We start from the raw sequence: 21,913 nt of genomic DNA, 5'->3' as shown, positions 1-21,913 counted from the left end.
AATTACCATTGGGTCAGTTATGTGAGGTCATGAATACTGCATAAAGCATGCAGAACAAAGGCAGAGTCTTAACCCAGGGAGGTAACCTGTAATTTTCTTTTTGGCCTTTCCAGATCAGTTAAGAAATAGCTACCAGATTGGTTATGATGGCTCCCTGAGAATCCTGTACGCCAGCGGCCTGGATTCACACTACCAGACAGAGCCCCACGTGCTGGCTGGCACTGCCAACCCGACCATGGCAAAGAGAAACATGACCCTCCCAGGGGAGAACGGGCAGAACCTAGTGGAGTGGCGATTCCGGAAAGAGCAAACCCAGGGAAAAGTCAATGTGTTTGGCCGAAAGCTTAGGGTAAGCATGCAAGCCTGCATGGTATCTACTGCATTCTCATGAAGGAATAAGGAAACGTAAATACATTCCTGTAGGTACTGACATCCAACAACCACAGAATATTTACCATAGACAAGCTGACTGAAGATCTGGAAGTACTTGTTTTTATTACTTCATTTATTGCCTGTTTTTACTTATTAATTGCTCTTTTCTGTGGAATTTAAACTGTTGGGTTTAGCCTGGAATGGGTAAAAAGAATAATTTTCCGCTTTCCTTCACTGTTTTTGTTTCTGGTACTAGATTAACTGAACCAATTTTGAATCCTGTTCTAAATTATTCTACCATAAGTTAGCACAATTCCTGGATTTTATTTCTTCTTTTACTTTAAATGAAAATTGTTCTAATATTTATGGTAGAAAGAGTTTAACTGTGTGGTCATGTGTATGGTATATTCCTCTAACATATGTCTTTACCATTTTGTTGGCATTTCTTTTTCCTATATAGTGAGTGAATTACAAGTAGGAAGCAAACAATGATTTATGACAGCCATTTGGTAAAGACAACATAGATTAAGCATTTAAAATGGTGTTGCCAGGAGACCATTTCGAGACCACATCAGAGGTCTGACTTACTATTAGAACTGAACTAAGTTCTTTAAAATAAGGCCTAGGCAGTGTATCAAATGAAGGTAAGTAATTTCAGACCCCTTGACTTCTTGCCATTTGAAATCTTAAAATATTTTATATCTTCCACTGGGACAAGAAAGGAAAGGATGCTGTCATGCAGATTATATTCCTCTTACCACTTTCTCTAAAAGAAGAATGGACTTTTTTCCAAGAAGGCAGAATATTATGCTCAGTAACTGCTGCTTAAGAACAGCATATTAGTACCCACCTGTGGCAGCTGTCTTACATGGATAAGAAAGAGGAAAAGGAAGCCATGCTTCTGGAGCTCATCCTTGTGGTCATGGCTCATAGGCATGCCATTACATAGCACAGTGGTACAATACACCTGCCAATTCATTTGTGAAAGCAGCCCAAGAGAAAACAAAATAACCATACCAATGGCATTTGGTTTTGGCAGTGAAACAAATCACCATGAGTGCAGTTCTCAAAACTGATTTTTGGCATTCAAGTGCAGAGGTGGTAAAACAAATGTCATGGGCAACTTTAACTTGGTAGAGTTAACACTGAATAAAAGGAATATCAGAGCAAAGGGAAAGATTTAACAAGATGGAGGGGAAAATGAAAGATTACAGATTAGAGTAATATAGTAGTAATTTAAAAGTAGTAATTAAAATTAGTACTTAAAAGTGTATATACAAATGGGAGAAGTAGGGCAGATGGACGACATGGGCTAGTAAGAGACAAATGCCTCAAAAAAAAAGGAAAGAAACTTGTCAGCAATGGGAAAAAAAAGGAAGCTTTTGTGAAATTGATTTACATGGGAAGATATTACTGAAATGTCACTGGGGGATGGGTGGGGGGATGTAGGAAAGTAGAAAAAGAAAACAACAGAAAGAAGAACAGGAATAACTTATGGAGCTCATCATTTCCATCTACAGACAGATATGTCACTAACATTTGGCTACAAAGAAGACAAATGTAGACAAAAACCAGTGACAAAATGTATTGCCAGTAAATGTACTCGTGACACTTCCACTGTGTTATATATATTCATTATCTAATATTACAAAGTACATTCTCAAGTACTCTCTTGGGTTTTTATCTTGTATTAGTTCTACCCACTACTTGTAGACTTTCTAAAGAAATTAATTAGCAATTATGTCACCCTCCCTTAACTCAACAGTCTCTGTCAATCTTGCCTTTGTTCAGACTTGTTTTGTTATTGTTTGATAAGCTAGTTTTGTCCCTGGACCTGTGAGTTTGGTCTGTAGGCCAGTCTTAGGCAAAGGTCCTGGTCCTCTGCATGAAAGAGCCTTTTCAGGGCCTTTGTATTGAGGGTCTCACAAAGGTCTCAAAGAAAAGAACTCATATGAACTCCTGTCTCAAGGGATGCACCCAGAGTAGACAGGTAACACAGACAAGGGAGCTCACAAGAAGAGTTTGCTCTGCCTCCTGCTGAGACCTGACATGCTCTTTCACATGACCTCTTGAATCTCTCTGTAAGGCACAGTAATATTTTCCTACTCCTAAGGAGGAATCACAAACAAATTTCATGCTTCTCACTAGAAAGAAAAACAGGAGTTAAAGCAAAGCAGGATAGATGGAGACCTAAATTACTGAAATGTAGCAGGATAGTAGGTAGGGACTCTCAAAAGACTCAGTTTTGTGTCATTAAATGTTTCTTCACTGAAAATTTCCCCAAGGACAATTTTTATCATAATGGAACCCAGAGGTTTCAAATATATTTGGAGTGAGGTTGTCTCAGACACAATAAAAATGTTCAACTCTTGCTGTAAAAGCATTTTGGTAGCAGAGCTACCAAATTGTTTTTAAGAAGCACTTCAGTTGAAGGCAGTGTTTTAGCTGAGATATGTTATTCCAGCCCCATATTGCCCAATGAAAGAAGCTATATCACCAAAACTTGTTGTTTTTCTAATTGCCATCTGTATTATGAGATTATGCAAGCACAGCCAAAATTTCACCAAAAGCTCGCGTGTCTGAATGCAAGAGCTCTGTCAGCAAAGTCTGAAAGCATAAAACTGGCTGGAGCAAGAGACATTTCCTTTCTTTCTCCTCGTATCCTGCTGTTACACAGACCAGACAGATGGGAAAGGGGGAAAGCAAGGGATGTTATTATCCCATTTAGCAGCTAGGGCAGTGAGACAGCCGGATTAAGTACTTTGTTGCTGTTTACACCGGAAGGATGTGCTTAGCCAAGAAATTAACCACAGTTACCTGGAAGTCTGCCTTAACCATAAACCACCCTTCTTTCCTTGTCAGTTCAGAAATCAGAAGTGCCCATTTTCACTTCAGTGTCTAAGCCCAAGAGATAGACAAGAAAAATAATAAAAATCATAATTAAATGTAAAATAAGGAAGAGGAGATGAAGAGAAAGGGAAGGAAAAAATCAGAGAAGCAAAACAGGCAGGGAGATGCAGAGATGAGTGCAGGCATGTGTGGGAGACACTGAAAAATAAAAGCCAGAGAAAAAGAAAATTTAACAATGAATTTAAATAAATGAGCTAATATTAGATGTTGGAAAATTTAAACAAAAACTACTTGAAAATAAAGAAGTAAAAAAAAATTACAAAAAGGAATTCAGTGGGAATATTTCATAGCATAAGTTTAACTTACTTCTAGAATCAGTCTTGTAGCACTAATTTTTCAGATTATATTTAAATAATATTTGATGGCTGATTAAATAGGTAAAGTAGCTGTTCTGCATCTGCTAGACTTTGTGTTATTTACTTAGAAGATTTAAATGAAAATATGATTTTTTCCCTAAACTGACAGTGCAGATTCCTCTCATGTCAGTGTTTTCATATTATAAAAGAGAAAGGTAATGCACATAAATAGACAAATGAACATAAATGAACAAAACTGAGCATTTGTAGGATTTTTTTTCATATTTGCCTATGACCTGTCACCAACACTTTAATACCTTTTATATCAATAAATCTAATTTATATTGATCTTTTAGAAGCTTATCAGCCTCAGGGTGTAAGTACCAACATCCATGATATATGGATTTTTGAACATGCAGCCCTGAAAAATGCAAAAATCTTCCAGCAATTTCTTTAGTCAGGATATCTGTTCTCTTTTTTGTTTCTGACTGTTATTTTCATCACCTCTTTTTAATATATGTGTCAAGTACTTGAAAATGAGTTTTCAAAAAATTCTTAATACACATAGTTCTATGTCCATTTCTCCCCGACTTCCTATATGTTAGCAAAATACAGTGTTGAAAAATCTCAGTTATCAGTGTTTCACCCCACCTGGAATAACTTTAAAAAGACACAGCAGATACAGAAATGGTTTACAGATGAACAAAGAAATCCTCAATGCCTGTCGAAGAACACTAAAACACAGTTCAGTGCTGAGGGAAATGTAGAAGTGCAAAGATACTGACATAGGAAAAGAAAACCAGACATTTTCCTTTCATAAATTCAAAAATGAGAGCTGATTCAATGAAACTGAAAATTGGCATATTTAAAACACTAGAAGAGGGGAAGGGAGGAGAGATTTCAATGTAAAAGTATTTCAGAGAAATCACTGTCCACTGCTGTAGTTTATATATATCAATAATAAGGTTTTCAGCATAAATGTATCCAGGCTAAGGCTTTAATTTCAAATCAAATCAAATTTCAAATCAAAAGAGTTACAAACTTCAAAGCATTTATAACTGTTTTTCAGTAGTTCAGTAGTCTTCCTGTTATTTATGGCTTTAAGTGGTCAGTAAACTAGGAGAAAGACATGATCCTCTACTAAGGCTTTCAGCCTCATAAATATGTTTCAGCACTGGATATTATACTGAGTTAAACTTCCATTTGATCCAGAAGGGGAAAGCCTATGTTCTAAAAACTGGTTAACCTTCATTTGAAGAATTAACATGCTTTTGAAGATCTTCATTTTGTATTTACCATTTTGAAAAATACTTCCTGTGAAGAACTGGGATTCAATTCTTTCTAGCATGATTGTTATGAAATGGAAAAGCAGTTGCTAGGAATATATTTTGACAATAATTTGCTATATATACTTTGCACTGCCTACAAAAGATGAGTTTGTTCATTGAAACGGGCCCATTTATTACAGAAGTTTTCAGTGCACGTCTCTCATTATTTTCTTAACAGTCGACTAAGCATCAAGAAAGAACACCTTGCAACAAATTCTGAGCCATCTCTTCATATAATCAGACCTTCTAAAGTAGATACTAATATAGTGCCTTACATTTATATGAAGAAGTCGCTAAAACAATTTATGCATACAGCAAATCAATCACTGTAAATGGTATTTAAAGATAGCTAGCTTTGTGGGAATTACAGGTGGCCAGGGTTTGAACAGCATGATTTATTGTGTCGTTTTGTTTGCTTTAAAAAGGTTAATGGCAGAAACCTCCTTTCAGTTGACTTTGATCGAACCACAAAGACAGAAAAGATCTACGATGACCACCGTAAATTTCTGCTGAGGATTGCCTACGACACGTCAGGGCACCCCACGCTGTGGCTACCGAGCAGCAAGCTGATGGCTGTCAATGTTACCTATTCATCCACGGGTCAAATAGGCAGCATACAGCGAGGGACAACTAGTGAAAAAATAGAGTATGATGGACAGGGAAGGATAGTGTCTAGAGTGTTTGCTGATGGGAAAACTTGGAGTTACACGTATTTGGAAAAGGTAAAGATGCTTGGTTTTAAAAAATGCTTGGAATCTGCTGAAATTCTGCAGCATCTCACTGCTGCTTACAAAGCCAAAATAGGTAGTAGAAGTACATTTCAATTATTCTAAGTATCACCATGTGATTCCAAGGGGAATGTTTCGTTCCACAGATATGTAATCATGCTGTAGCTAATTGCTAGGAATTGATGTGGGTTTAAATTATTTAGGCCACTAACTAACAAGAAACATCTGTATTTACTTTTTATCTTAACACTTAAAATAAGATACAGGGACTATCTGCAATTCAGTACAGCTGAAAATAATTTGTTTGCAAATGCTTTACTGTTGTGAGTTTGTTTTTTTCACTACCAAGAAAAGCTCTTGTTTCTAAATAGATACAGCTATCAATTTGTACTTGCTATATGTTGCAGCATCTAAATAAGCGATAGGCAAAAGATAAGGAATCTTCATTATATATAAAAATTGCTCAATGATAGCTCTCCTCCTAGAAATATCTGTGAAAATCACCCTTCTGAGATCTCATGTCTGCTATGTGGAAAGAAAATCCATTTCTTTCTGGGGTTTACATATATTTCTGTTGAAGCTGTTGCTCAGCAAATACTGTTTATTAATTACCGCAAACATAACTTCATCAAGACCTATGATACATAATAGTCATACATCAGAAAAATGTCAGAATAATTCCATGTGGCTCCTTTTGATATAAATAATGAAACAATGGTTTTGCCTGTCTCAAAAGCTTACAGAACAAGAACACAGCATTCAGAGATCTCAGGCTATTCAAATTCTTCAAAATCATCTCTTAATTGTAGGGAAGAAATTGTATCTTCCATATGTTGTTCTCCTTGTGAGTTAATGGCTCTAAGACAGTTTTACTTCTTCCCATATTAAACATGACTTATCTGAATCCATTGACAATCTGCTGTTTAGCTGTGAGTGCTTGATAAAAGAGTGATACAGTCATAACAAGTAGCAAATTATGAATGTGGAACTACTAATTACAGAACCCCTTACAATTAAGCATACAAGTAAATTGGGCAGGGAGATGCTAACAACATGTAAGGTCAGGGATAACTCAATTAAAGAGGAGATAATTTTCTCAAGTGGGAATGTCACATCTTTATGAAGAAATAGTATCGGTATATGACGGGAGGGGAGATACCGCACCATTTGTCACATGGTAAAAATCTGTTCTTAATTTTCAGTCAATGGTTCTTCTGCTTCATAGCCAACGGCAGTATATCTTTGAATATGATTTGTTGGATCGGCTTTCTGCTGTCACCATGCCCAGTGTTGCTCGTCATACCATGCAGACTATTCGCTCCATTGGCTATTACCGGAATATATACAACCCCCCGGAAAGTAATGCTTCTGTTATAATGGACTACAATGAAGAAGGGCAGCTCCTTCAAACTGCTTTCCTGGGGACAAGTCGAAGAGTATTATACAAGTACAGACGGCAGACCAAGCTCTCAGAAATTTTATATGATAGTACAAGAGTTAGTTTTACTTATGATGAGACAGCGGGAGTCCTGAAAACAGTAAACCTCCAAAGCGATGGTTTTATCTGCACCATTAGATACAGACAAATTGGCCCATTGATTGACAGACAGATTTTCCGCTTTAGCGAAGACGGAATGGTAAATGCCCGATTTGACTACAGCTATGACAATAGCTTCAGAGTGACTAGCATGCAAGGTGTCATCAATGAAACCCCATTGCCTATTGATCTCTACCAGTTTGATGATATCTCTGGCAAAGTTGAACAATTTGGAAAATTTGGAGTTATATATTATGATATTAACCAGATCATTTCGACAGCTGTAATGACATACACAAAACACTTTGATGCACATGGCCGCATCAAGGAAATTCAGTATGAAATATTTCGGTCATTAATGTATTGGATTACGATTCAATATGATAACATGGGACGAGTGACGAAAAGAGAAATTAAGATTGGGCCATTTGCCAACACCACAAAATATGCTTACGAATACGATGTAGATGGCCAGCTCCAGACAGTCTATCTGAATGAAAAAATAATGTGGCGATACAACTATGACCTGAATGGCAACCTCCACTTGCTAAACCCCAGCAGCAGTGCCCGTTTGACGCCACTTCGCTACGACCTGAGAGACAGAATAACTCGACTGGGTGATGTTCAGTACAGATTAGACGAAGATGGATTTCTGCGTCAGAGGGGTACTGAGATCTTTGAATACAGTTCAAAGGGCCTTCTTACTCGAGTTTATAGCAAAGGCAGTGGGTGGACGGTGATATACCGTTACGATGGACTTGGACGACGGGTTTCCAGTAAAACTAGCCTGGGACAGCATCTCCAGTTTTTTTATGCAGACCTTACTTATCCAACCAGGATAACCCATGTATATAACCACTCAAGTTCTGAAATCACATCTCTTTACTATGATCTGCAAGGACACCTTTTTGCCATGGAAATTAGCAGTGGAGACGAATTTTACATTGCATCAGACAATACAGGGACACCACTGGCAGTTTTCAGTAGCAATGGTCTCATGCTTAAACAAATTCAATACACTGCTTACGGAGAGATCTATTTTGACTCTAACCTTGACTTCCAGCTAGTAATCGGATTCCACGGAGGCCTGTACGACCCACTGACCAAACTAGTCCACTTTGGAGAAAGAGATTATGACATACTGGCAGGCCGGTGGACAACACCTGATATTGAAATCTGGAAGAGAATTGGGAAGGATCCAGCTCCTTTTAATTTGTACATGTTTAGAAATAACAACCCAGCCAGTAAAATACACGATGTGAAGGATTATATCACAGGTAAGAGAAGGTTACTGGACTGCAGCTTGGACCTATAGACCTGCAATTTAGAGGCAGTGAGACTGTAAGGTAGCAAGGGCAGGCAGGGTCCTTCTGTGACTTTTTAAGCTCATTAACATCACAAAAAATATTCACTGGAAGTTGGTTGATATTTTCCAGGGTAGGCTTTTGCAAGGCTGCTAATGTAAGTTGCCCAGTTATCTCCAGAGCCAGCACAAAGCCCAACAAGCTCCAGGGCCAACACAAAGTAATGAGTACACTGCCAGCTGCAGGGAAGGAGGAGAAGGATAGTATAGAAACTCATTCAGCAACAAAAAGGCGCTGAGGTGCCACTTCTGGTAAATCTGAATTCTTAGGAAATCTACATACTTTTTGTGGTTCTAGAGTTAGTGATGTGCAGTATTCTCCATTATTCTACATACCAAAAATCTGATTGCACGTCACCAGAATTTTTTTAAAATGTATGGCTTAGATACATGTGATTTTTCATATTTATAGATTAAATAGATGTAAAGAACTAAAAATATTTTACACAGACAGCGCCAGACTACGGGAAGGGCTCAGCCCCACTTACTTAAGAGCTGTGAGACTACCACTCAGAAGAGCATCCTGGGAATCAAGTGGGTTTGCATTAATTTAATAAACAGCAGCTATTAAATGGGTTACTAATGGGCTGCCTGGGAGTAAGGATAATAACAGAAGTTTGGATCTGTCCTCTTTTAGCAGCATGTGCTGTAGGGGATGCATTTGCAATCAGATTCTTTGTGGCATTGAAAATTATGCACCTAGTTCAGAAATTGCCCTCAAAATACAGTTTTAGTTCTTTTCTTAACATCTCTGATATATGAAATACATAGACACACACTGCTTATATAAGGTTATAATTACAATTAGTAATTTGGCTGACTAGCAGTTTTAGATGCAGAGCCTCATGAGGCATTAGCACTTATTTGAAAATGTTAGAAATTATTTTTAAATAAATATTTTTTTGTTGTTTTAACATTTGGAAAAATTTGCTTTCTTTTTTCACTTATTTGGAGTTTTCTTAACTAAAAATTACTAGACTTGGTAAGGAGTACTCTGCCAACCTCTAAGCTTAGTATTTGTGAAAGATAGGGTCAGAAGACAGAAACAAGGCAGAGCGCTCATTCTTGCCAAACAATTGGTAACTAATTATTGGCATCCCTAATGTATTTATTTTCAACAGAACATAAAATGTATTATAAATAATGTTATCTAATGCTAATTTAGTATCCTGTCTGCTTACTGATGCAACTGTAATACATTTCATTAGCTTTTAATTTCATCGGTCCAACTTCATCTTGAAGAGGGGGAGATTTCTCTTGAATCAACATAAAATATCTGCCAAATCATTTAAAAGGTAATTGACCATATAGGTGCTGTTTCAGGGGTAATTTGAAGACATTACAATAATACATATATACCAAAAGGACAGGATGTGCCCTGCAGTACTTTTTTTTTCTTGCTTCATTTTAAAGTATTGACGATGAAGGTGCGACATAAAGCACATTTAGCCTGACCATGAAATCCCAGTTAGTTTAGGCTGTGTTAGAAGGAAATCTCCTTTTAATTGCACTTTATAATTGTTCTGGAAGTCACTGAGGCCTTCAGAATTGCTGAACCCTGCAATGCCTTTCAACTGAGCCTCATGAAACTCATATAGAACAGATGTTTTCTTGTAAGTTTAGAACTGCAAGTGTCCTGTATAGCCTTGCTATTCTAGCTGTACCACAAATCTAAATCCATACATATCAAAACAAAGACCATTGAATAATTTTCATGTTTCAGAAGAAAATCGACTATGCCAAAAGCTATTCCATGTAAAAATTGTATGGTTGAAAAATATAGGACAATTCTAATATTTTTCTCTCTTTTTTTCTTTTAATAATTCTCTTTCAGATGTTAACAGCTGGTTGGTGACATTCGGCTTCCATCTGCACAACGCTATTCCTGGTTTCCCTGTTCCAAAATTTGATTTAACAGAACCTTCTTATGAACTTGTGAAAAGCCAGCAATGGGAAGACATACCAGTAAGAAACAAAACTAAACATACAAATGGAACGAGACAGAATGTTTCCTTCTATTCAGATCTTATTAGGCATGAATAATTCTGACAGCAAGGGTTACTTGCTAAGTTAAATCTGAACAGTACTTTTATCTACTTTCAAAAGAATTTAATAAATTACAGATGGAGCTTTTTCTTACAGATCTGATAAGTTAGATACCATTTTAAATACACTTTTGTTTGCTTTCAGCAATAATAAAAATGCAAAAAGACAATAATCAATGAAAGGAAGTTTAAGACCCTTTAAAGATGTCTATTTTTCATAGCAGAATCTACAGACATTAGATTTGTACTAACACGCTGCCTGAAGGCAGAAAATGAACACAATAGAAAAAAACAGACTGAAATAAGCAGAAGAACAGGTGATATAAATTATGCATACCAGGCACCACTACAATTTTACTTCTCTTTAATGTTAACCATGCATTATGGACACCATGTTTTATATTTAAAGATAAAATACTGAAAATGAAATTACCTGAGGCTAAAGTCTATTACATTACATAAAACCAAAACTCCAGGTGCTTATGAAGTTCTTTAGGAGCAAAAAAATGAACTTTCATCCTGAAATCCTACTACGGTTTTAAATTATGGAAGAAATAAATGTGGAAGTGAATTCTAAATCTGCTATTTAAGAAAATTATATTTACAAATTAAACTTACTCAAAGATCAAAGACCTATGCCCTCAAAAATCCTATACTTCTCAATTAAAAAGGAAGAGTTGAGACATTAAAATGGGTGATCCCATTGTGAGCAGTCAAAAACAGATCTTTTTACAAGAATTACAATAGAGAATGTTACAAGATTAAAAGATTATATAATCTTAAAGAATTCTACAACCTAATGTAGACAAAAAATCATTAGAAGGGTGCCCCAGCAGAAGGGAACATGTGGAAGCTGACTTTGCATGCAGGAAATTACCTGCTATATTTATTGGTTTTTTATTATTTTTAATAGCAAGGAATTGAGTAACAGGGAAAGACCTTAGAGCACAGCATGAGAATATTGTCTCCCATGAGTAGTAGAAGCAGTGAAGGAGGAGCCTGGCAAGCACTCCAGGCAAGGTGGTTGTACTGGGACATGACAAACCTGACATCAGGCATGGCTGTGAAGAACTATCAGAGGTTGTTTATTTAGATCTCAAAGGCTAAAGAATGAAATTATCCACTAACGCTAGCAAAGGTGCACCAGGAAGAGAGCCAGTTAGGTCAAAGAGATGAGAGCAGACAGCTAGTTGTCAAAAATCTTCAGGAGAGAGCTCAGTGACATGAGGAGTGCCCGGGGCATGTGACATGACAGAGGGAGAAAGGAGAGGAAAACAAAGATTCAAAATTCTCAGGTAGGAAGAAGCTGTGACTCTGATATTCACTGTTAAACAAGCAAATGCAAACAAGAGATAGAAGTAAAAACACAAACCACTTAGTATTTTGAAACATTCTGGAGTGAGTGAGCTTTACTGAGCTCAGAGGATACATGTTAAAAATAAACCGACTTTGTCATTATGAAGTTGCTATAGCATCTCATTGCTCTCACTGATGATTGCTGTCTACAGTATATTTTGAGCTCAATAGCTTTCATGTAGGATTTACAACAGCTGAAATCCATACTTGTTAGCAAGTGCAGACAGGAATCTGCCACATTCAAGAAGAGTTGAGAGTCCAAGTCAATTCATGATTCCCTCACGAACTGTCACCTCCAGAAAAGCTGCCCTTGAGGCAGAGCAGAGAAGCCTTTGCAAACTTTTTGCCAGGCTTTGATTAGCATCAAGGCTGAATTAAGGTTGTATGAGTCTTAATAACTCCTGCTGGTCCCCCACCCAGAAATTTGGGAAAACAAAACAGGCTTTGGACTCATTTGTCAGCAGTGAATCAAATGCTTTATGCAGTATTTTACTGAAGAGAGAAGGGGTCAAATGGAAGATAAACTGGATCATCATCAGAAACTAAGTACTCTTTTTCAAAAGTGCAGCCAAAGCTATTTAAATCTTTCTCTCTGTTTCCCGCTGAGACAACTGCTAGGGCAGATGTTTGCTCCCAACCTCCATCAATACTAGCTCATTCACAGCTTGTTGCTGTTAAGACCCAGGGCTAGACAGATAAGGCGTGTCTGTTCTACGCAGCTGTAAGGTCTCATCCCAGCCACAGTTGACCCTGTAATTTGAGCTGTCTAGCTGTACTAGCTAACAATTCCTGCTAGCTGTTCCTGCTCTTTCAGCCGTTCTGGCTAACCACAGCAGTTATGCTGCCAGGTCCCATTCCCCAGCCATCCTCTCTTTACCAAGAGTGCATCTGGCATAGTTGGCTACACATAGCTCTTCCTTGACAGATTCTCCTATCCTAGCTTTTCCATTAGACTGGTCCATTGGTTCTTTCCATTCATTGCCCCTTGTCTTTGCTAGCTGTCAACAAAACACTCTGCTGTATTCAGGGTTGTACCTGTCTGAAGTTCCTGGGGAGAAGCTCTTTTAGGCAGCAGACTGATACCTGGAGTGAAATGGAATTTCGTGCAGCTGCATTGGCCGCAGCCTTTTCAAACATCTCCATTTATCAGTTTCTGCAAGTATTTGCAAGAAAGGGCATCAGTCCCCAGTACTCCACCTCACTGTAAATGGTCTGTACCATTTGCTTACCTCTCTTCTATTGTAAAGACTGTCATTACAGTTTGATTCCCCTCCTTCCTCTAGCAGCTTGAGGGCTTATGAGAGCCTCCCTGCCATTTGGTCTCAGACTGCAGCTACCCAAAAGACTCCTATTTCCTGAGTCAGTGAAGAAAGGCTTGTTCCTGTTCTAAAGCACAGCTTCATGACCTGCAAAAATCAGCTCGGTTTGGATGGACTCACAGTAGACAAGAATCATACTTGGGCAAGCTCATAGGATGAGGTGACACGATAGTAAGACAGCTCTTAGCCATATTAACATAATATGACCCAGCAGTGTGCACTCACAGCCCAGAAAGACAGTTGTATCCTGGGTTGCATCAAAAGCAGAGAGTGATCAGCAGGTCAAGGGAGGTGATTCTGCCCCTTCGCTCTGGTGAGATCCCACCTGGAGTGCTGCATCCAGCTCTGGGGTTCCCAACACAGAAGGGACATCGACCTGTTGGAGAGAGTCCAGAGGAGGGCCACCAAGATGATTTGAAGGGTGGAGCACCTCTCCTATGAGGGAGGACTGAGAGAGTTGGGATTGTTCAGCCTGGAAAAGAGAAGGCTTAGGAGTGACCAAACTGCGGCTTTCTAGTTCCTGAAGGGAACTTACAGGAAAGATGGGGCAAGACTATTTACAAGAGCATGTAGTGACAGGACAAGGGGGAATGGGTTCAAACTGAAAACAGATTAGATATTAGGAAAAAATGCTTTGCTGGGAGGGTGGCGAGGCATTGGAACAGGTTGCTCAGGGATGTTGTGGATGCCCCATTCCTGGAGGTATTTAAGGCCAGGCTGGATGGGACTCTGAGCAACCTGGTCTAGTAGAGGGTGTCCCACGGCAGGGGGGTTGGAACTAGATGATCTTTAAGGTCCCCTTCCAACCCAAAGCATTTGATGATTCTGTGATTAAGTATTGGCATTGCAAGTCTGTCCTGTACAGCCCAGTAAGTAGCCTCTGAAGTTAAATCTGATTTTTATGCAGGCTCTCAGGGAGACAAAGAGTAAAAGCACTGAATATTAGCAAAATAGTCTTGTAACTCAGCATAATAAGCAGTATGTAGATCTAATTAACACCCTGGTACTGTCAGTTGTGGCATATCCTGTTGTTGTCCACAGGCAGCACACCAAGAAAGCCTGGCTGTTTGGCATTTAGGGGGCTACAGATGGCTGGTAAAACTTCTGTCTGTTCTTGTTTACAGCCAATTTCTGGAGTGCAGCAACAAGTGGCAAGACAAGCAAAGGCTTTCCTTTCCCTGGGAAAGATGGCAGAAGTGCAGGTCAGCAGACGGAAATCCAGTGGAGAAAAGTCGTGGCTGTGGTTTGCCACAGTGAAGTCTCTGATTGGGAAAGGGGTGATGCTCGCTGTCAATCAAGGCAAAGTGCAAACAAACGTGCTCAACATTGCAAATGAGGACTGCATAAAAGTGGCAGCTGTTTTGAACAACGCTTACTACCTAGAAAACTTGCATTTCACTGTGGAGGGAAAGGACACGCACTATTTTATCAAGACCACCTCCCCTGAGAGTGACCTTGGGACACTGAGGCTGACAAGTGGGCGTAAGGCCCTGGAGAATGGCATCAACGTCACTGTTTCCCAGTCCACCACTGTGGTGAATGGCAGGACTCGTAGGTTTGCTGATGTTGAAATGCAATATGGTGCTTTAGCACTTCACGTCCGCTATGGCATGACACTTGATGAGGAAAAGGCCCGAATACTGGAGCAAGCCAGGCAAAGAGCTCTTTCCAGTGCCTGGGCCAGAGAACAACAGAGAGTAAGAGATGGAGAGGAAGGCGCCAGGTTGTGGACAGAAGGAGAAAAGAGGCAGTTGCTAAGTGCTGGAAAGGTACAAGGATATGATGGGTACTATGTACTCTCTGTGGAGCAATATCCAGAATTAGCAGACAGTGCTAACAATATACAGTTCCTCAGACAAAGTGAGATAGGAAAGAGGTAACACACTGGCTTAGCTCAGGCTGCCAAAGAGACTGTGTACCAGTGTCTTCTAAAAAGGAGACCAAACTGTTTTGCTGCATTACTACTTGAGCCTAAGCTTACATCTTTGCTCAGATTTTTTCTGTAGCACAATCCAAACAGACTCTGTAATGAAAAGAGCGCCTTCCAGAGGAATGATACTGCTAATGACAAAACTTTTTTTTCTCAATGACCTTAAAGGTGATCTGCTTTAAAGAATATGTTTACATATGCATATCGCTGCACTCAAGTTGGACTGAAAAGTATTAAAAAAAAAGAAGAAAAAAAGAAAATAAAAAGGCCTACAGATTTTGCAACAGGCTGTCCGTTCCTTTGAGGCACTGTATTTAATTAAGATACAGACCCATACAGTGTTTTCAAATATTACTGAATTGTTGACCTTTGGTTACAAGAAGTAGTCTCTCTTTCTCTCTCTCTTTTTCTCTCTCTTTCTCACTCCATAGGATGTGGTATATATCTGTTAATTTTAAAATGTGGGGCAAAAATTATTGTTTATAGACAACCCAACTGCTTTAAACTGTGCTGCTTTCTAAAAGGACATTGGCACAAGTGACTTATGCTACCATGGAAATTTAATAATGCATTTTACAATGCTAACATGGTTTGCCTTGGGGGGAAAATGGCAAGTAGAATCCTTGTTGCATAAAAGCAAAGGAAACCCTGATTTTTTTGTAAATTATGTGAGACAAGTTGTTTATGGATTTTTATATGAATTACAATTTACTGTACATCAAATATTAGTCTCAGAGGAGTTAATTTATGTAAAGTGTTTAAAAAAGTTTATACTTAAAAATAAAATGATAAAAACATGTGCTGTGTGTGATTTTTTTTAAAGAAGAAGGAATTGCACCTTTTATGTTATAGCTGTACAGTATAAAGGATTATATTGTAGAGATATAACAGTGATGACTAATGTCCAAAAGTGTTAATATTTTTGTATTATGTTTAAAGCTGTGCATCTATCACTCTGCTGATAGGATGGGACACTCCACAAAGTAGCTGGCTGACTCAGACCACCGCTCCCTCCCTTCCCTCTCCTGTCACCCAGGCCAGTGTCACTTCATCAGTCATTGTCAGAAGGCACAGTAACCAAATAAGTCTCATTTATTATGATGGAAGACTTTAATAGGTTGGGTTTTCCTTGTCTTTTTCCAGCCCTGATGTAATAAATGGACAGTTATTCATACCAGGTGGGGTTTCTGTTGTTTTTTTAGAAGCTTTGTTTCACAAAGGAGAGAATAGTGTCTCAGGTGCTTGGCAGATTGTATGTAGAAGAAGAAGAAATTATGTAGTTTCATCCAGTTATGTCAACTTTGTCTTCTGTATAATACAGCTCTTTTAGATGTTAATAACTCCAGATAGAAGAAGCGTACCTCTGATCTGATGCTACAGAATTGCTCTTTAGGCAGGCAGGCTGTTAAGTAGGTTCATCTCCAGGCTCTCAGCTGGCAGATCAACTCTAATTACTGCGAACACTGAACTTGGGGATGGAGAGGATGGTCTAGTTCTAGTGCCTAGTCTACATCTCTACACCACTGCATAGATTTGGCATGCTCAGTATATTTGTTGCAGGACAGAACTGAAGTGTGCAGCTGGTTCCTTATAGGAAGCCTGTGATGGCATCTATGGCATCTGTTGTACATCTTGGCTGAAACCATTCTTAGAGCTTCAGTCTCATGAGCACTAAATTCAGCCACAAAATTAAATATTTTTAACATGAGACAAAATTGGGGGGTTTTGATGTTCATTGAAATATACACAGTATTTCTATCCATGTATTATAATGACAGAACATAGTAAGTGAACGTGTCTTAACTATGAATGGTTCAAGTGGATGTAATAAAAATAGTTTTCTAACTGCTTTGTATTCTGAGAGTCTATGGTATTACATACTCTAAATTGCACATTAGGATTGTTTGATAAACAGATTTGAATTTCTCCCAGCCAAGTCGCAACTGAATCTACAGTATCAGTGACATTACTGTATCTGTGTATTTGGTAGAGCATACAGAACTAATTACACATATAATGAACGCTAATCATCTATTAGAATGAAAGCACAGATTAGTTGTTAGTATTTTTACCCTTGAAGTCAAGGGCCCTAAATTTAGAGAGGATGGTAGGTATGTCAGACCCCAGAGGCGTGTCATTGATCTACATATTATTTTTAAAGATGTAAAATGCTAGGTGTTTGCAGTTCTGTTGGGTGGCTCTTCCACAGCACTGTATTTAGCATGCTGTAAGTGCTCTCTGTTGAAATAGGCTCATATTCTAAATTATGTCCAATGTTTCTGTTCTGTTTGAATATGAAAAGCTTGTATAACATGTCGACATTGAAATATATCTTCTACTTAATGCGTACCAGTTCCTTCTCCTTTGTTCTGGCACCAATAAACAAAAAATTATAGTATCTGTTGGTGATCATTTTAGATACAGTCAAATCAAGCCAATTAGTGGCCTTGTTAGTAGGTATAATGAGCCTATTTCTTGCTAAAAAAGACTTGCGATCTGGACATGCTCCTGCAGGAAATAGGGACCTTGGGGAATATATAAACAAAAGATCTTTTTAAAGAAAAAATATGCATAGTTAAAGAAGCATATTACAAAAAAGAAAAAAAGAAAGGAGATTCTAAGTATTTTAGACAATGCCAGTCAAAATGCTATCCTGATATTTTGAGATGTATATTTCGTCTGATTTGTATTGTTCTTTTAATTTGCCTTCTTAACTTTATATGTGTCCTGAATTTTCCACAAATTGATAACTATAGATTGCATCTAGGCTTTCCAATAAAAGCCAACCCAATGTGTGTGTGTGTGTGTTTATATTTGTTTTTTTAAATGTATGTCAGATACTGCATCTGTGCAACTGCTTTTCTCGTATCGAAGAAGCAAACTGATCCCCTTGCACTGGTATCGATTCATTCCCTTCACAGTTGGCAGTATGTTTTTTGACTGTGTCCAATGGCTTCATCTGCTAACTCAGCAAAGTGAATTACTCCATGGGATCTCTCAGGTGGCCTACTTTGGAGAAAACATTAAATATACCTCACAAAGCCAAATCTTTTATAGATAAGGAAAGCCAAAGGAAAAAAAAAATCACTTAGAACTGTTTTCTTTCATATCCTCCTGAGTAAAAATATGACAGAAAGTATTTGATTATAAAGAATTAGGTTGGCACTGGTAGTTACATATATACACAGAAGAGATCCTTCAATCTGCATTAAGGCCCACTTTGCAGGAACTGCTGACTTCAGCATTGCTCTACGTCAAGAGACTGCTTTCATTTTAGTTGGAACAGGCAAACTTCACCACACTTACTTTGTAGTGACAACCTTGAGCTGGTAACATGTTGATCCAGCACTAATCAGGTCACTGCTTAGCTAACTGTGGCCTAATTTTGTTGTTTAAAAAAAAAAAAAAAAAAAAAGGCAAGCCAGTAAGATATCTTTGCATATTTACACCTGGGAGGTGAGAGATTTGCATTTGACAAGAGGGGGAAAAATGCCAGTTACCACTGCCACTCTTCTGAGGCACTTTTAAAGTGATAGCTGAAAGGCTGTAAAAAAACCTCACACATAAAATAACAGTTAAAATTGTCTATGAGAGAATAGGCTGCATTTGCAGAGAATCAGATGACAGAATGTTTGAATTTTGTTTTCAGGAAAAAGACCCCACCAACAACAAAAAGCTGCTGGAAGCCTCGATACCTTGCTTTACTGCTAACTCCAGAATGGCAAGCTATGGCTATACATATGGCCAGCTTGAGAACCTTTAAGAAAAAGACTAGTGCATAATTCTTTGGGGATGGGAAAGCAGAGACACTTATTAGAAACAGCTCCAAAGCAGCTTACTAGAAGCTGCCAGGGTTAAAAATAAGCCAAAGCAGAGAGCATCATCCCACAGCATAAACTGAACAGCACAGACACAGTGATATCATACCCTAACTGCAAAGCCACATCCAAACCTGCTGAACTTATCAGCTTCTCATCTACAGCCAGTTAATGCTAAGGAGTAAATACACAATGCTTATAAAATTAAATTGATCTTTGCACACACAGGTTGCTGGGGCTCAGTGACCCAGAATAAAAAAAGCCAAAATGAAAACGAATTAACTGATGGGTATGTGCCAGTTTTTCCCCCTGGGAAAAAGGGAACACATGGTCCATAGCTGTCATGCTGACAGACAGAGCTTAAGACTTCATTTTTTATCTCAGAAGTTTTTAGCTTTTTAGCAGAGTGACAATATAAGGCAAATTTAACTCTGTGAGTGCCCAGGCTAGACCTATTTAAAAAGTCAAAACACTAATGATAGATAAATCCCTGCTTGTTCCCCCCAGCCCATTTTTCAGCAAGAGTAACATAAATAAGGATGCCAGCACTTAATTAGATGCACCATGAAAATCTGAAAAAATGCAGCTTCCCTGTTCACCCATCCCAGAAACCTGAATATTTGTTACTGATCACTAAAAATGTCTTAGGCCTTTCAGGGTAAAGGAATGGTGGAAAGGTTTGTTTGTCATGCCCCCTCCTAATCACAAGACATTATAGTGGTTATTGCAGTTGGCACTGTGACGGTGACAGAGGAATAAGAACATGGTGTCTGGCACTCCACACAGTCTGCCCTGCTTTAGTAACCAGATGTGCTGGGGATGGTGGGGGAGGGAGAGGGAGATGACTTTTCGTTAGATGGTCTAAAATGCAAAGTGAGAGTGAAGTCACACAGTACCACACAAATACTGACATGAGGATTATCTTAACTGCACTATTTTTTGTACACATGCCTAAAAAAAAAAAAAATCCTGGCCTGATTTCTAGCATAACAAATGCCAACTGCATGCAATCCTGAGCAGTGCAAGGATGACATAAAATGCATCCCTAAGTAAAGATAAATCCGCTAAATATTGGTCCCCACTTCTAAACAAGAAGTTCAAACAGTAACACCATCCCTTTCTTTATGTATACGAGAGTCTTATATGCAGTTTAGAAGGTAAAGAATAAGCATAATAAGATAGCAGCTCATTAGAGTCTCATGTTTTCACAGAACCTATTTCATTGCAGGTAAACTATCTTGCTGTTAATTACTATAACTTCCTAGGTAAATTGAGTAAACCTTTTAATTTACTAAGTTAAAATTCCATCATTGAGGAACATAAATTTCTAGATATGCGTACAATGTTTTTCCTACTACTAACTAAGTCAAAGCTATAGTACTGTAATTACGCAGCTTAAAGTTAATGGTTCCCACAAAGCTGTCTTAATAAAGCCTTTTGGGATTCAGGAGGAAAAGGAAGAAATTCAGAAATGAAGAACAAGGCTGGAAGGCAACAACATGTTTCAACTGGCTCTAGTTACTCAATCACACTTAAGCTGTCTGAGACAGCAGGGTGAGTGCCATGCATTACAGAGGCAAGAGGGAAATTGTTCTCCCAACACAATAAAGTATTTCCAAATTCCAAGCCCAGGAATCATTTTAAAACTGAAATTACAGGAATGGCCATCTAATGAACCAATTAACCTTACAGAAATAATAATTTTTTTAAAAAAGTATAAAGATAATACAGGAATCAGTTAAGAATTCAAATCTGAGTAACTAGAAGTGTGTTGGAAATGCTATAGAAAACTCCATCCACTGTTTGTAGATAAGAATTACTGTGGAAAAATGAGCTGGAGAGGGGGTGTGGGTGTACAAGACCATAATACCAGGACCAGGTGCTAATCACCAACTTCCACAATGATGGGGAAGCACACATAAGCAAAAAACAAAATCAAAAAAAAACCCAGTGACACCAATATCTGCAGATGACAAAAATTAATGGAGTGGCAAATAATGGCTAGGACAGAGCAGTCATACAGAACAATATGAATCACTCGCTGAACTGAGCCCATTCAAATAAAATGCATTTTAATACAGGCAACTCCAGAAGTAAAATATCTCAGAATAAGAAATGCAAATCTTGCTATGAAAGGTATGTAGCCGCCTACAAGAAAGCAGTGACTGGAAAGAACAAGGAGCACATAATGGATAAATAACTCATTGTGAGATTCCAGTACAATAGTGGTGGCAATGAAGAGCTCATAGGGGTGGAGAAGCTTAATGAGATTACTGGCCTTGTTAAACAAGGGAAATAGGAAGGCAATGTTATCTCTACATATGGTGCCAGCAATACCACTCTGGCATACAGTCCTGATGCATGCATCGTGATAACACTGTTAAGATTCTGGAGAGAGAACACAAGGAGACATCACACATAAATCTAAGTCTTGGCAAAAAAAAATAATCTTGCAGGGAGAGATTTAAACAGCTCACCACCACCCCATCCCCCCCCCCCAAAAAAAAAAAGGCATGAAAGCATTTCATGACAATAGTGTTTAAATGACTTCATAGAGAAAAGCCACATTGTAGTAAAGTGCTTGAAAACAGGAGGGGAGAAGAGAAAGCAGGTGTGAATGCAATTCTGATAACTATAGGAGAAGTAGTTTGCAGAAGCTTTTGGCAAAACAGGTAGCTATTGGAGTTACGTATAATGGATGCAGGTGATGGGAGTTCAAACCAGATGATGGCACCGTTCATTTAGCTGCACAGGAGACGGCAAATTGAAAGCTTTATAACTGGCAAATGCCAGGCTGAAGGGTTTGGGTTTGTCTTCTCCTTATCACCTCTTCTTTTCCAACCCTGAAGTATCCAAATTAAGTTGATACAGACTGAAGCCAACAAAGATTACTGTAAAAGTCCCAAATCTT

At 38.4% G+C, this 21,913-nt stretch overlaps 1 protein-coding gene across 15 annotated transcripts in view; it reads left to right on the top strand.

Annotated features, from left to right (window-relative positions):
• Positions 1-17,979, top strand: part of TENM3 (teneurin transmembrane protein 3) — a 418,913-nt gene extending 400,934 nt beyond the window's left edge. For all 15 annotated transcript variants that reach the window (XM_051790395.1, XM_051790404.1, XM_051790402.1 and 12 more), the window contains 5 exons: positions 114-349; positions 5,332-5,628; positions 6,837-8,448; positions 10,369-10,499; positions 14,379-17,979. In XM_051790395.1, coding sequence (XP_051646355.1) covers positions 114-349; positions 5,332-5,628; positions 6,837-8,448; positions 10,369-10,499; positions 14,379-15,134 — 3,032 coding nt within the window. In that variant the 3' untranslated portion in view covers positions 15,135-17,979. The remainder of the gene's footprint in view (positions 1-113; positions 350-5,331; positions 5,629-6,836; positions 8,449-10,368; positions 10,500-14,378) is intronic.
• The last annotated feature ends 3,934 nt before the right edge of the window (positions 17,980-21,913 follow it).

The sequence above is a fragment of the Manacus candei genome, unplaced genomic scaffold (genome assembly GCF_025592945.1).
Source record: "Manacus candei isolate 608988 ecotype Guabito, Panama unplaced genomic scaffold, ASM2559294v1 h1tg000028l, whole genome shotgun sequence".
In the NCBI taxonomy this organism is placed as follows: domain Eukaryota; kingdom Metazoa; phylum Chordata; class Aves; order Passeriformes; family Pipridae; genus Manacus; species Manacus candei.
This window is presented reverse-complemented; position numbering and strand designations above follow the sequence as displayed.